Source organism: Xiphophorus maculatus, chromosome 20 (genome assembly GCF_002775205.1).
Source record: "Xiphophorus maculatus strain JP 163 A chromosome 20, X_maculatus-5.0-male, whole genome shotgun sequence".
In the NCBI taxonomy this organism is placed as follows: domain Eukaryota; kingdom Metazoa; phylum Chordata; class Actinopteri; order Cyprinodontiformes; family Poeciliidae; genus Xiphophorus; species Xiphophorus maculatus.
This window is the reverse complement of record NC_036462.1, coordinates 26,216,752-26,233,193: the sequence shown is the minus strand read 5'-3', so window position 1 is coordinate 26,233,193 and position 16,442 is coordinate 26,216,752. Positions and strand designations below refer to the sequence as shown.

At 44.5% G+C, this 16,442-nt stretch overlaps 1 protein-coding gene across 6 annotated transcripts in view; it reads right to left on the bottom strand.

Moving 5' to 3' along the window:
- Nucleotides 1-722: 722 nt before the first annotated feature.
- The window catches only part of LOC102222354 (zinc fingers and homeoboxes protein 3-like), a 22,710-nt gene continuing 6,990 nt past the window's right edge, over nt 723-16,442 (bottom strand). For 4 of the 6 annotated variants that reach the window (XM_005800624.2, XM_023324508.1, XM_023324511.1 and 1 more), the window contains exons 2-3: nt 2,971-5,836; nt 723-1,601 (exon numbers count right to left, since the gene is read on the bottom strand). In XM_005800624.2, coding sequence (XP_005800681.2) covers nt 1,568-1,601; nt 2,971-5,645 — 2,709 coding nt within the window. In that variant the 5' untranslated portion in view covers nt 5,646-5,836 and the 3' untranslated portion in view covers nt 723-1,567. Of the gene's footprint in view, nt 1,602-2,966; nt 5,837-11,195; nt 11,455-16,442 lie in introns of those variants that run through there. The other 2 variants (XM_023324510.1, XM_005800623.2) reach the window with 2 other exon arrangements.

Below are 16,442 nucleotides of genomic sequence, written 5' to 3'. Positions count from 1 at the left end.
GATCATTAACACCGTAAGACCAGATTCCATTGATCTCAAACCAAAATAAATTTGTAACATTCGACACAAGTGCATACACTGCTGGTAGGAGGCGGGGGGAAAAAGCCCACCTCCCGATTTCACTTTGGATGGCATAGCACCGTTCTTCGCTATTAGCAGCTTCAAGATGCAGCTTTAGTGAGATTCATGTAGTGACTGTATGCTTCGATATAAACACAAGAAAATTGAGAGGAGAGCGACCGTCTCCTCGTTTTGGCTCTCTAGCTAGCACAAGATCTCACTCTGTCAGTGTTTAGGGATCAAATTGAGAATTTTGCTTTCAAACGTTTTTTTTTTTTTCTTTCTTCTTCTGTTTCTGCCAGTTAACAATGTTCGATACAATTACAGCTTAAAGTTGAACATCTCCAAGTGTACAGAAAGCAGCACAAGATTTTTTTTTTTTTTTCACAGATATAGACCAACAGTGACCATCAATGCACTGGCAAGTTAATTATTTTTTTTTATTTATTTTTTGCTTTTTTTTCTCCATTATTTCTGGACAGCACAGTAGCTCGAAAGCGAGGTGATGAACAGACGACTCATATAAACACACAGACAGAGCTGAGTAAGGCAACGGTAGCGTGACAGGCTTCTCTCTGTTCAGTTTGCAGGGCAGTGTAGTGTATTGATCTCGACAGCTGTCAATACCTTTACAGTGAAGCAGATTGATTTCTGTGTTTCGTTTTGTTGTTGTTTTTTTTTAGCATCGCCGTCTTCGTTAGTGCATTGTATATAGTCTCTTGCGTGTAGCTGAACTGCAAAGTGATCACCAACATTAATACAGATCTGAATAAAACGTGTTCCATTGCATCTGGACTTACAGTGACTATAGAAGAGTAGATAGAATTGAAAACCCAACTAACGGAAAGAAAAAGTAAAATTCAAGGCAGTGCTGAAGTACTGGTTGCTAAAAAACAAAACAGAAAAAAAGAAGAGTAAAAAATATCACAAAGCCAACAATAACATTTCCTCAACACATCTCTTGTTTGTCCAGGCAGTACAAACCATCTTTTATAGTGCAGTTTCAACCATATATATATATATGTTTATATATATATATATATATATATATATATATATAATTCTCCCTACGGCCCTATCCTAACCTAGGTTTCGCTCATTCAAGTCAGTTTTCCAGTCAGTGTGCGTCTTTTCTTTCTTTTCTTTGATTCCTCATACTGACCTCGTTGTGCACCCTCCCCACACAACCACAAAAAAAGCATGAAAGGCTTAAAACATCACAGGACTCAAAAGGTGAGAAGTTCTATTTCTTCTGTCGGTGGCAGGAAGTGATGGCAGATGGAAGAAGAAGAAGAAGAAGGAGAAGAAGAAGACGAGGAGGAGCAGGAGGCGGACGAGGGGGCAGGGAGGTATTCACAGTTTCAGTCAGAGTCCAGCGGTCCAGCTACAATCACATCTGCTGTCATTATGAACACACTTTTTTTTGTTGTTTAAAAAACCCCCAAAAAACCTCAAATCATAGCCAGGGGAGCAGGTCGGCCTTAAGCGTCACGTGTCCGGTGCTTCATCACACCTCCAGCAGCTCCATCCTCAGGCGGTCCCTATCAACAACACAAGAAGAAAACATGAAGAAAATTCTACTTCTTACATTTTTATTATTACCTCCCACCCACCCCGCCCCCCTCAAATAAAACATGCATGTGTGTGTTATACACTGTATTGGCTTTTGAAAATCTGTCACACCAAAGGCAATTGCGGAGATTTATTCACATATATTAGCATGCGCTCTCGATCTATAATTCAGTGCTAAGAGTCCTACTTATCTAAAAATAGCTTGTAAAACACAGACCTTTGATTGCTTGAATAAACTACTCAGCATGAGTACCTGTACGCACTTTTTTTTTTTACTGTACGTCACACAGCTCCCACTACAAACAACAAGCTGTCGTGCTTTTATCACCACACCTGACTTACACTGGTTTTGCTTTCTTGACTGACAAACAGCCCTGGGCTTGTAAAAGTGTCAGTGAATGAGAAATTTATTTTTACGACGGGTAACATCGGTGGGCGTACACATGTTCTGAAGCCGCCAAGTAGTTTACGTCGAAGTCCAGAATTTCCATGTATTACGGTGATGTTATGAAGATGATAAATGCTCACATTCAAGTCAATGTTTCAATTGTATGCTGTTGTCCAGAGCTAGATCTAGGGAAATATTCATAGGGCAACAGGAACAAGATGTTATTCCAGGTCAGGACATATTATACTTCACAAGCAATTCCAATGCAGAACTCTTGGGAAGTGCTCATTTGTGAGGGTGGTAACCACGCCCACTTCAAATCTCTGGCCAGTTTCACAATAGTGCTTTTGGGTGCCATAGAAGGATAAAGTTCTGCCAAGAACATCATGCTGATGTGCAATAAGTCAGCATCTTTTTTTGGTTTTTAAAGCTTCCAACTGGTATGGCAAATAACGGTGCACCGACTGCAGTTTTCCGGCCGACTGCCTATTACCAATGTTCAGCCTGACCTGCCAATACTGATTTTTTTTATTTTTTTGTCTCAAACGTTTCTAACTAAGGCCAGAAAGTCACTGAATTGACAACAGTGGGGTGACTGCTCTCAACAGCAGACATGACCTGATGGGTGGGTCTGTCAGTCAGCTTTCTCTCACAGCAGAGCAAAAGAGGACAGTGAATCAGTGAATACGATCGGCTTAACATGCAAGTATCGCCTGATCACAGGTCCAAGATTAAGGAAATTGGGGCTGATTTATTAGTGTATGGCAAAGCATTACTTCAGGGTGACAATAAATGCTTTCTGTTACTATCTAAAAACATATTGTAAGCTGTTCAGATTCATATTAGTTCTGATTTGTTTTTGCTAGTTGTCTCCCTGGTGGATATGTACCTGAAAAATTGGGTGGGAACAGCGGATTTAGCATCTGTAAACTGTGAATGTGTTGTTCTACCTGGCCTGGTTGGTGTCGGCCTGCTGTTCGATCAGTGAATGACTCGCTGTGGGCTGCTGCTGCTCATCGCCTCCTTCTGACCATGGATCCTGCAGGACTGCTGTCTGACCTGACTCCTCAGGTTTGTCGTGCTTCCTGCCACCAGTCTCGGATCCTGTCAGAGCGAGCAGCGGCTCATATGAATCCTGCCACATAAGCCGCTGCCCCAAGTCCAGCCCTGCTTTCCCTTCCGGGTGCTTGATCGTTTCTTGCTCAATGAGTTTCTTCTTGGCCGGTGAAGGGTCTTTCTGTGACTCAGCCTCAATGTCTCCGTAGCTCCTTGCGTTATCTGACTCCGCTGGAGGCCGTTGATAAATCTCCAACCACTTCAGCTGCCCATTTTTGTGGCTGTAGCGACTGTCGCTGAACCAGCGGACTACCTCTGACTTAGGAAGGCCTGTCTGAATGCTTAACTCTTCGTACTGAAGGCTGCTGGGCCAACGAGTGTTAGAGAAAGCCTGCCGGAGGATTTGCAGCTGCTGTGGGGTCTTGTTGCCCCAGGGTGGCGAGAAAGACGTGTGGCAGGCTGACACCTCAATGTCACATTTGGGTTCTTGATGAACAGTGTCGGATGTGGTCTGTGGTTCATTCATCTTCAGCCTTTTAAAATTGATCTTAATGGGGTCAACTCTGAGCTCTTTCTGTGCCCTCTCGCCGATAATTAGGTCCTCCTCCTTAATGAGCTTCTGTAAGATTGACATGCCTTTCATGGGAAAGTCTTTGTTGCATCCACCCTCATCTATAATAGATGAGTTGCTTGTTGTAATGACAGTAGTGCTGGTGCTTTCAGTTGAGGGTTTGCTGGCATTGTTCTTGTTTTGAATGCTGTCATCACAGGTGGAACTGCAGTTTTCACCGCTAATACTGCTGCTGTTGGTCTTGTGAATGTGGCTGTTTTCATCGTCAGCCCTGTCAGCATGAGCCCCATCTGGATCACAGACAATGAAGCTGCTGTGATGATTGTTACAGTTTGTTTTTGATTTGCTGGTGTTGTCGATGATCACTTGACTCGTGGCGCTGTCCGTGGCGCTGTTCGAACCCTCTGATCCAGTTGGTAAACTGCTGCACTTGGTGCTTGATTCGCTGTTGGTGTCAGCAACGCAGTGCTCGCTGTTATTGCTAGTGTTTGTGGAGCAGGCGGCAACGCTGTTGGTAGTGTCAGTTGGGTTGCTGTTGTCGTTTACCGATTTTCTGCTCTCAACACCATTAGTAATGCTGGAACAGCTGCTGCTTTGACTGCTGCTGGTGCTATTGACACAACCGCTGCTTCCAGCCTCATCCAGCCCGTTGCTCTTCTCTTGGTCCACAGTGAGTTCAGTACTCTTAGTAGGCTCCTGTGTTGTTCGGGCAGTACTTGGAAACTTTGGCGGGGCAACTGGAGAAGAATACGAGACTCTTGTCACATGTGGCTTGGTTGACAAGTTGGCCTGCGTCGTTATGACTCCGACGGGCCTCGGTTTTATACCTCCATATGGAACTTTGGCCATCTGAAAGTTTGGTCCTTTTGAGCCTGGAAGGCCAGTGACAGTGTGGTGAGTTACGATGTGATTGACCTGTTGTGCTGTCACGGGTTGCTTCTGGGGTGCTCCTCCTTGGAAAACAGTATTGAACATCTTCCTCCTGGCCTCCTCAATCTCTTCAGGAGACCAGCTGATGCCCTGTTTAAGCCTTTGGGCAGTAAACCATAGCTTGATTTGTTCTTCTGGAAACTCCGAAACCACCGTCAGGTAGCAGAGCTCGGCTTTGGTCGGGTAGGGAAATTTGCCAAACGATGTCTTGAGAAAACTGCTGGTGTCCATGGCGGCATCGTAGGTGGGGATGCTGCTGAGAGGGATCATCACCTTTGGAAGATCTTTATTCGCGTCAGAGGAAGTGGGGGAATAAAGAGGGGGAGTGTGCTGGTGAAAGACTTGGTTGGACACTGTCTTAATCACATGAGTGACAGTGGTCCTCGGCATAGCTGGGGTCCCAGATGTACTGAGAGCCCCATTTTGGAGTTCAGGCACATTATTCAGCAGGCTAGGGTCTGCATCCTTTCCAGTGTCTATCTTCCGTACCTCCACAGTGTGAGATACAACAATCTTTTTGTGCTCTCCCTTGGCTTTCATCATCTTTGCGATTGGTGTTTTAGTGAGGGAGATCCCAGATTCTTTGTAGTCTTCCCCACTGTCTGTAAAGAGGCTTTGCTCTACAGTTGTTACTCCATCTCTCTTGTTGACACTGAGGGAGGCGGTAACCAAGCCCTCCATAATCTTGGGGTGGGCGTTAGCGTTGTGCAGCGCAAGAGCCTCGAAGCGGACGACCGACACCCCACAGTTCAGGCAGTAGAAGGTGGGCTGGGCTCTGAAGTCTAAGTGGCAGTTATGCATGTGATCCAAAAAGTAATTTAGATCTCTGGACTCGAATCGGCAAGTGACGCAGCTGTAAGTACCTCCTTTCTGCGTTTTGCTGCTGCTTTCGGATTTGGAGGAGCTGTGAGAAAAGTGGGCCGACTCCTCTCCGGAGATGCTGAGAATGCTGTCTTCTGGGATTGTTGGTAGGAGTTCTGGTAGCGAGCCCAGAACAATTTCCTCACGTGCATGTTTGGATTTGGATGGTATCATGCAGGGCACAGTGGATTTCCTCTTGCTGGCCATATCGCAGCTTGGTGTAAATGTGAGTGAATGGTAGTCCGGCGTGATGAGAGCAGAGGGTAGGTGAATAGTGAAAGGGTTTGAGTGGGGTTTGGTGTCATGGACCAGCCATAGAGATATCACAGTGTTGCTTCATGCCTTCTACCAATTTTGGATTCCTGTCTCATGGACAAGTTTAACAGCTCTGGTGGAACCTGGAAGAAACGAGAACAAAAGAAGCAAACATGAATTTTTCAGCACATCTTCAGTATAAGAGTAAGAAAAACAGAAATGGTCATTATCAAGTTTAAGAAGAGCTAGCCAGGACTGGAGCCTTGAAGGTATTTTTTGTACTTAATGGAAAAAATAAGTTCTGCATCTGCTGTATTTTATATATTTCTAAATATAGTTGAAAGCAAATATAGACACACTATAAGAACAAATTTTTTCCTCACAGTCTCTCGTTAAATCACACTAAATTTTTCCTGGGAATGTATTTGGAGGCAACACTCAAACACACGGTAACATAGGGTGCCCAGTCATTTCATTCAGGACAGACATTGGGTAAAAACGTTTGAATCAACCCCAGAACAAACACAAAACTACTTTCTGAAAATGCTACTTGAACCAGCAAAAAAGTATAAAAAGACATATTATAGTTAGCAGATGCACTTAGGGACAAAAACCTCAATTTCTGGAGACGAGTCTTGTGATCTGAAGAAATAGAAACTGATGTGTTTGGCCGTAAATGTTGCAAACCGAAGAACACAAACCCTAGTGTGAAGCATGGGGGAGGCAGCATCATGTTGTGGAGATATTTCTCTGCAGGACTGACAGGTGCAATTCATAAAAGTACTAAATTTAAAGGAAGTAAATGAAAATAAAATCTATAACAAATACATCTGATATTCAGACTGCAATCTTTACCTGAAACCATCTTTGTTTATTTCAGTTATTCCATTGTATCACCACCTACAGGCCTGGCATAGTTACTGCAATCTATAGGGTCATTTTCAATGTTTCCATAAGGAATTAAACACATGTTAGCAAATGTTGAATTTGTCTTAAATCTTAACTACAAGATTGTTTTGTCTAAAAACCTTGACGATGATGTGTTAGTAATCAATCTGTTGTGATTCCCATGCATTAAAAAAAATGTCAGCAAAGTTAACTCAAACTTGACCCCACATCCTCTTGACTCCAACCTTTAGGCATCCTCAGGGTACAGAAAACCGAGGCGTGAAATCTGAAATGGGAACTTAATCATTCAATCAGTAAATTATGCACGGTACAGTTGTCACTATATGTAGGTGATCGGGAGGTTAATAGCTTGCATGTCGGCATAAAAACCATAAAATATACGAGACGGTGAGCAGAATGCAGAGAAAATGAGCATCCCCACTCAGGGTTAATAGGTGTGGGTGGAAATATAAAGCGTGAAAGGAGCTGGCAGTATCAGCAGTTAAAGCACCAAGGTAAAAGTGTGCAGGCCTTTTTCCTTATGACAACATTTTTACATTTCATCAGATATGAAGGTCACAGTTAATGATTCTTGAAGAGGGAAGGTCATGTGACTCTCTCTCACCACATTTTTTTTTCTTCTTCTCCTACTGTAGTTTATGCACCAGTTTATTCGTACACTAAAATTAGATCGGTCTAATTACCTACTTATGGGAGAAAGAAAATCAAAACAGACAAAGGCTTTTGGTCAAAACAAAAGAAAAAAGAAAAAGTGAGGATTTTCGCTGTGACACACAGACACACACACACACTTCCTTAATCAGCGCCGCCTGTCAGTTTGTTCTGCGCTTTGCTTGGATTTACAGACTTCTGTGTAGATGTCACTTTTTATGATTTCAAAAGACAGATTGCAATAATTGACCACGGCCAGACATGACAGTTGGTGATGTTTTATTTTTCTTCCCTCGTGCTGCAGTAGGATCGACTCTTCTAGTTTGTAATGAGGCATAACCTCCCAAATTATTTTTAGCCAAGCTTCCTGCTAATTCCGAAACGTGTTGCGTTTAGGGAGCGTTATGTTGTCCCGTGACGAGCACGTTCAGCTAAGGAAAGCGTTAATGTCAGTGAGTGCCTGTTAGCTGGAGCAGGCCCAGGGGATTTTCACACCCATCGAGTGTGATCCAATCACTTCTCTCCACATCAGGTGCCAAAAGTATCTAACCTCACCAACTGTTTCGCCTTGTTTCTGCAGCCTCAAATATGCAAAATATGCACACAGGTTTCATACCTGCCAAAAAAGGAATTCCTTCTCATTGTGAGTCTAGGTGCCATTTTAAGACAGCGTGGTGTGCATTGTTTGTGTCAAAGAGAAAAAGATTAAAATCTGTCACATCCTCCTGACCCGATCGAGCCTGGCAGGACAAAAAAAGTTATCACACTGCCAGCTTTATGTAAAATTAATTTTACCAACTCGTTTCTTCTGCTGAAAGTAATAATATCAGAGAATCTGAGGAAGAAGCCAAAATTAGGGTTATGGGAAAGAGGTCTTCCAACCTCAAAGACTCGGAGCTCATCACTAAATATAAATTCACTAAATCCCAGTGGAAAGAAGCAAAAAGCTGCTCCGCAGTTTTAAGTAGACTTTTTATTGCTGAAATGTTAGAGTTTTCTATTCAGTTAAAAGTGATCTATATTAAATTATTATAAACATATTATATATATATATATATATATATATATATATATATATATATATATATATATTGATACTAACAGCGGTTTCGGCCAGTATTAGTCATTCTAGCACTTTGGAACTGGTCCCATAAAACTGGGCTATTACGAACAATATTTATTTCCATCTTGGACAGATATGGATATCCAGTATTAATATTGCCATTATAGCCGATATTTACCAATATTATTTACACACCTTGGAGAAAAGAACAACCAGACCTCTGACTTTACCACTGCTACACTGGTGGTGGTTTAATAGTGCGGGGATATTTTTCTTGACACTTTGGTCGTGTTAATAACAACGGAGCATTGCTTAAACCCCACCTGAGTATTTCTGCCGGCCATGTCCAGGCCTTCGTGACCACAGTGTGACAACCCTCTGGTTGCATCATGTCACAAAGCTCAGATCAGCTCAAACTGGTCACCAGATTTCAGTCCAGTAGAGACGCTTTGGAGTGAAGCGGAAGAGGAGACATGATGCCGTCACGTCAGTTTGGACCAGGAAGCAAAACGGGTTTCCACCTGGTACTAGACAGATGTACCCAATAAAGAGGTAACTGGGTAATAGTTTATTTACTTCGGCTCTTTGTTCCAACATCTCATACCATCCTTCCTTCAGCTCCCCCGCCTTATTTGTTTACATGGTTATGATGAATTGCTTATTCATCCATTTACTTGCAGGAAACTGAGCTCTCCCTATTAGAGCTACTTGTTTTGTGGAAAAATACAAATAGTCCCATTCTGCAACATTAATATGTCTCTTCTCTTGAAAAACAAATGTTTCAACGTTATTTACTTTGTCGGTAATCATTTTACTGCCGTTTATTTGACGGCTTTGACCGGAGAGTCAACATGGAGATTAAATGCGTCTGGAATGTGAGGAGACAGTGTTGTGAAAAAGATACAATCTTTCTGATACTTTGTTTAGGCGGCAGAAAGGTCACTCGTGTAAGAATGCAGCACATCAAAACGCACACAAATCCGACTTTTCACTCTCACTTCTCATTCTCCGTTCTCAAACTGACAGGAAACACTGAATTAAATTTATATTCCTTTTTGCTTCTATCTCCAAGCACTAAAACGTGACGATCAAATGAGGAGGGAAAAAGTATCAAGTTGGAGGCGGGCCCCTGCAGCCCGTGCCCTCTGCTTGAACTCCTGACACACACTTGCACTCTCACACTGCCACAGTGCATCACTCCCGTCCTCGTTTCAGAGTCTGGAGACGCATCGGAGTGTGACACGCCGCTGCAGACCGGCCTCGTCCCGTCACTTCCCCCACGGTTGGCTTTCCACCGTCCTGACCCGCCAAAACCACTCCGGCATTCTGGGACGCAAAGGTCACTCCGCGCACTTCCAGCCGTTTTCGTTATATTTATCCTACTTATTGTTTGTGCACGCCACGGCGGAGCACTTTCGCAGCCATTAAGTTGTGTATTCACTGTGGCTGGTTACATTTTAAATAAAAGATTTATTTAAAAGGTTCCAAAGCTAAAGCCTCAAACGACTGCCCACAGGTACACCACGTTCCCACTGTGACGTCGTCCTCATAACTACCTCTTTTGTTTTTAATCATTCCTCGCGTTAAAAAAACAAGAAATGAAAAGAAAAAAAAAAAACACCAAAACTAGGTCAGCAGCATCTTATGCAGTAATCCCGGTTCGTTGCATCCCGGCGCGGGCGAGCGCTGTATGTTTTGCCCATCAGAGAGGTTGTGGTAGTCCCTGCTGGCACGCTCAATTAACCCCTGCTGAGGACATGGAAGTCGCCGGGACTGCTACGCTGAGCGAGAGATTTACGGGTCAGCTTTCACGCAACAACTATCTGCCTTAGACGTGGTGCTATGGCATAGAAATGCAGCCGCAGCATCGGTGCTGGCTTCGTTTAGAGATGTCTGACGTAGTGGTGTCGTTCAGGTAACACGACACCATAAACACCACAATGTTTCATAGGTTTAATGAAATGAACATGTTTCTTCTAGGTGGGAGTAATATGACTGTTTTGAAGTGACCAGAATCCTGACTTTGAATCTGACGGCTAAGGATTAGGGTGATGACAAGGAGGCATTTCCATTCCAAAGGCTTGGAGCGTCTCACCACAGAGAGGAAATGCTGTTTTTAACAGCGTCCTAAACGGGGTGCTTGGCCAAGCGTTTCGAACCAAATTTATGCACTGATCTTCTCTACCTCTGTAAACGTCTGAAAATCAGCCACTGTACCGGTGGGAGAGGACCCGCCCACCAGGTCGCATTTCTCATCGTGTGTGGCTAACAACAGTCACCCCACTGTTCGCAACATCGTCACTGTGTTGTTCAGCAACTTCTCAGGGAAAAAAGCTGGCGTCCGTCAGAATCTGACTCAGCAGCTCAGGCTTTTCAGCCCTCCCGCAGTCTTAAGAGATGGGGTCAGTTGGACCCCTCGTTCGCTTTTATGAGTTTTTTTGTAGGGTTACGGGAACTGACGGTCTGATGGGAGAACCGCTCGCTTCCCCGCGCTCCTCCTGTGCGTCATACTAAGAAAGCTGGAGGGTTAAAAAGCGGTTACCAGCCAAAAAACTTAAACTGGTGCTCCCCTAGTCCTGAGCGCTTCCTTTGAGAAAGTTTTAAGGTAATTGAAATGTAGATAACTCTCATAAGCAAAGCACAAAATAGCAAATAGCGATTGCTAACCAATACTATAGTTTTGAGGAAAAACATCTTTCTCTGGAGATCTTAGCGATAAAGAATAAGCAATCCACAGAGGAGAGGGAATCATTCCAGACTGGCCTTGTACAGGCGCTTGTCTTCACTCCACTTCACTTCCTGAATGAATTGGAGGGGGAGAAAAAAAAGGCCCAAAACAAACCCAAAGTTGAGCAAGGTTACATAAAGAATCAGGTCACCTATGAAAAGAATGGGCTGCTTTATGTAGCGGGCGAGACGTGCGATCAGACAACAAGGGCCGTCCAGACAGGGAGCCGCTGAATGGATGCTCCTGAAAGGCCCGGCCTTGTGTTTCAGCTCGCTGGGTAGACGACAGCTCAGCCGACCGCCGTCCCCGGTGTGTCGCATGTCCCCGCGCTGGCACTGGCTCTGTGGCACAGAGGGAGGAAACTCTTTTCATCTCAGCAGACCGGAGGAGCCACGCAGCAGTAGCAGCATCTGAAGTGAGCGAGAAGTGGCACAGCTCTCAGACGGGCTTTTTCCTGAACGCCCACGCGCGGAGCGAGCGCCGAGGCTGCCGCGCGCTGGACTAAAAAACCGTGTTTGAACCATTCAGCTTTTTTTTTTCTTCTTTCTTTTCTTTCCTAAAACAAGCCTTTCAAAACAAATGGGATTAAGCTAGGTTTAAATTCTGATGGGGTTTTACACGTTCCGCTGGATTTAAGGTTTACAACACAGCTCCCCTCCAGGTGTGCTGTTATAATAACCCTAATATAATACTTAAATCTAATTAGTATGTAATTGCATAATCTATCCTTGTACAGTGTGCTTAAAATATTCATACTCTTCGACCTTTTCACATTTTGCCAAATTACAACCATAAACTTTAATATACTTTATTTATAGATTAATAGTGAATTATTTTGAAGTGGGAAGGAAATGATTTATGGTTCCAAAATGGTGTACATTTGTATTCACGCACCCTAAGTTAATAGTTTGTAGAACCACCTTAGGCTGCGATTACAGCTGCGAGTCTTTTGTATCTCCCTACCAGCTTTGCATATCTAGACAACAGATTTTGTTTTGTCTGGTCTTCTTTGCAAATGCACCCAATCCCATTCAGACTGGATGGAGAGCAACTGTGGATAATGATTTCAAAGTTTCGCCACATGAACCTCAATTGAGTTTAGGTCTGGCCTTTTGACTGTGGCATACTAAAAGATGAATGCTGCAATGTAAACCATCCCAACGTATTTCCGGCTGTGTGTTTAGGGTTGTAGTCCTGTTGGAAGGAGAAGCTAATCCCCAGTTCCAAGTCTTTTACAGCCTAGAACAGTTTTTCTTGGATTATCCTTTATTTGGATTCATTCATCTCCCCTTCAACACTGACGAGCCCCATGTTTCCCATTGAAGAAAAGAATCTCCCATTGAAAGATGCTGCCACCACCATTTTTTTTTTTACCATAGTGTATTTAGGGAGTTGATTTTCTTCTATGCATAGTCTTTTCCTTGTAGAGCATAAAGTTTTCTAAAGTTCAACTGGGGACCAAAATTACAACATTTGTTACATGTTCAGCTGGTACTGCACTGGGTCAAATTATCCAGGAGCAAACTTGCTCCCCCTCCTCGCCTGTGGTGGGCTACACCGAGAGCCACTGAATGAAACGACAGGAATACCTTAGAAGACATCGAGCGCAACTTCCTTCTTCTCAAAATGTGAACAAAAATCGAGTTTATTTGTATTTTAGCAGTTTAGAAGTTCTCTGTTGTCTCTGGTAAAAAACCACGAGCTATTTCTCCCACTAGTGCTAAAGTCACACATTTGTTTTGGTTGTATTTACCCAGAATTCCATGCACTATAGTTCACTTCCTGCTTTTGGTGCGGTCTCTGGTCCACTTGCATCCACATATGCACGTAAATTCGCTTTATCAAACCGAGCCTAAGGTTTTTAGGCAGGCCAGAATTTGATTTTAGGTCCGCATCAGGGTTCAAATGCGCATTCATATCTCCCCAAGCGAACGGGACTTTCTGAACTAGAGCAAACTAAACAGTGCTGGTGTGAATACATCAGTAGTCTCTTCTGACCAGACCACCATCCTTCACAGCGTGCGGCAATAACTTATCTCTTCCTTTCAACCTTTAGCTTGAGGTATGGATCTTCTGCAGCTCCTCCAGTTACCATGAACCTCTTGGCTGCTTCTATAAATCCTCTCGTTCTCTAACCCATCAGTTTAGGTGGAAAATTTATGTGTGGGTGGAGATGCAATTACGTCATACTCTTTCCATTTTGGATGATGGATTGATCAGTGCTCTGTGAGGTATGCAAAGCTTGGAGTATTGTTTTATAGCCTGAGCCTGCTTTAAGCTTCTCTAGAACTTTATCCCTGACTGTTTGTTGTTGTGTTCCTTGTTCTTTGTGATGCTTTTTATGCATTAATGTTCTCTAATAAACCTCTGAGGCCTTCATAGAACAGCTGGATTTATTCTGAGATTAAATTGCACACAGCGTAACAGAATTTAACAATAATGCGTAGAGGTGCACCGATTGCAGTTTTCTGGCCGATCAACGATCTTTAAAAAGCCTGAATTCAAATACTAATTTATTTATTTTTTTTATCTGCAAACAGCTGGGTGACCAGTCACTGTTGTTAACAACGTGACCTGGTGGGCGGATCTGTCAGTCAAACCTCTCTCACGGCAGACCAGAAGGGAACAGTGGCTGATTTTCAGACCTTTACGGAGGTAGATATGATTAGTGGATAAATTTGGAGGAAAAAATAGGTGGTTTCTCATACGTATTGTCAGATTTCCGATCTACCAAAATTAAGGAAACTGGGGCCAATTTATCAGCTGGACAATATATCAGGGCACCTTTAAATAGGTGACTAGAAGGAAGTTGGTTGCACTGGATTTTATTTAGGGGAGTTGGTAAAAAGGGGCTTAATACAAATGCACACCACACTTTTGTTAGTAAAAAAAAAAAAAAGAAAGCTGTGTAACATTTTCCTTGTCCTTACTGCTGGCCTGTCACACAAAATTCAAATAAAAATACAGAGGTTTCTGGCATTAAAGTCACAAAATGTGAAAAAATTCGAGCGGTGTGAATACATTGGCAAGGCTTTGTATACTGGAGCGTGTTGTTCCTAGTCGAGCAATTCAATTAAGAGAAACCAGAGTGTATTCCCTCTCCTCCCCTCATAAACTGCTGCAGTAATTACAATATTACAACAGTAAAAAAATAAATAAAGAATCCCATTCGCAATCCACAGCAAGTCGCTACCAGTGGAAAAGAGGAGCGAGGCTGCAAAGTGGCTGCTAGACACTAAAATTTAATTCAAAACAGTCCACCGATTCAGACACTCCCAGATCGCTGGGTCACCTACGGCTGACGTCGGGCGAACGCGGACCTGCGTTTATTTTGTCGTCCTGTCACATGAAGGCTGGAGGAGAGGAAAGGACAAAGGAAGTCGAAACTCAGACGTTTGGGTGTGAAGTGAGAGGATGACTGATGATGATGAGGATGATGACAGGCTGTGCCGTTTCAATATTCCTCTCCGCTGACACCCTGCGTAGGCACACACTCCCTCCTCACCTCCGCACCATTTAGCACCTGCACGGCTCTCCAAATCTTCGCTCTCAGAAGTGAGGAGCTGGTAAAGAGCGTCACGGCGTGACAGCCTCAGAGGGGCGAGAACACACACACATGCACAAAAAAACGAGAACAAAAAACCCCCAAAACGCTAAAATAAAAGCAGAAATCCTCAAGCTTATGACAACATTTGTTTTGTGTGTAATTTGCTCTGACAGTGATCTGCGGCTGTCTTGAGTGTCCTTAAAAAAAAAGTGGAGAAAACATGGAGGGAGAGGAAGAGGGTGGGGGAGACGTCTGTCAGACATTTGAATGATCAAAAAAAAAAAAGTCTGTTTAGCAAAAAACATTTCTGCCAAACATCCATTAGAGAGATTAATGTCATGTGAATAGATCAGCTGGACACCCAAATATAAGCCAGGGACAGAGGAAAACGATGGTCTTCCACAGAGAGGGGGACTGGGAACAATGGTGCCTCATTTATACGGAGGAACGTGATCCAGCGCCGGGAGGCTCAAGATGGCTGACTGGACCGTCTGCGATTGTTCCGGTGTTTCCTGCGAGTTCAGGCTGGTCAGTTGTCCAGTACGCGCCGGTTCGAGGTGGGGGGGTGTTTGGGACAAGATGGACAGGCGGGTTTTACACTCTGAGCACGAATGGCGGTGTACGTGTGCAGAAAAGCGATATAGAGTCATGGGAGTCATTAGCGCGGCGATCCTACAGGTCCCCACTAAGCGCCCAGATGAAGACCCTGGGCAGTGAGGGGAATGGGGAGTTGGCGTGTGGTCTGCTTGTTTTCTTTCCTTCAGATGGGCGTGTTTGTGTTCGTAGTGATGTCTGAATGTCTGAGACGCAGGTGTTGTCGGCCAGCTTCGTGCTTCTCCTCTCCAACACACACACACACACACACACACACACACACACACCCCACCCCTTTACCTCCATAACTGCAGCCTCGTCCACTGGGAGACTGGTTGGTGATGCCACTCATGTGTTAACATCGCCATGGCAACTCCACTCTTCCCCTTGCCCACCACGCCACACACAACACAGTCGCCTGTCCACACCCACCAAAACAGCAAGACACAAATACACACACACACACACACGCCCACACGCATGGTGAATTCCTTGGACTGCATCCGGAGCGGGGCAGACCTAATCCCAACGCCCCGCCGGCTGGGTTTGAAAAGTCCACACAAGGCGCGAGGTTCAGCTTTGGTCAAGGCCCGCGACCGCCTCCCCCCGCACCTGTGTTGCTCCGGTTGACGGGGCCTGATGGGAGGAATATCACAGCTGAACAAGCCACAAATGATCCCCCCCTATCTGGGGGTTTTTCGTCCTGTGAAACCATCGTGAAGGCCTTGCGGGCTGAGGTGATACGGTGCGTACCTCGCCACCCTCCGACCTGGCATCTGATGGAGCCCTCGCTGTACCAACGCTCCCATCTGCAGCCCAGATGAATGACAGGCAAATACACCCAAAAAAGCATCTGACTCACGCATCCTTTTACATCGCTTTTAATGAATAACTTCCTCCGCTGCGTAGCCGAGACTACAGACGCTCGTAAAAGGGGAGAAATTAAGGCGAAAAGAAGGAAAGATGGCGGCACAGCGCCCATTGTAGTGTCCATCTTAAAATGGCTGACATTACAGCCTCTTCAAAACCACCACAGCCTGGCAAATGCCAGCTCCTGTTGACTGAACCTTTCCTGCATGGGACAGAGAAAAGAGGCAGGGGCTCTTCCAACGCCCCCACCCCTTCACCACCCACTACAGCCTCAAGGCTTTTTTTTTCAGAGCACAAACATTTCTTTTGGTTGGAACTATGCAAACATGCTGGTTTAGTGGGGCTCTTGGAGCGGGCTGGGCTTCGATACGGCATTGGTCCGGCGAC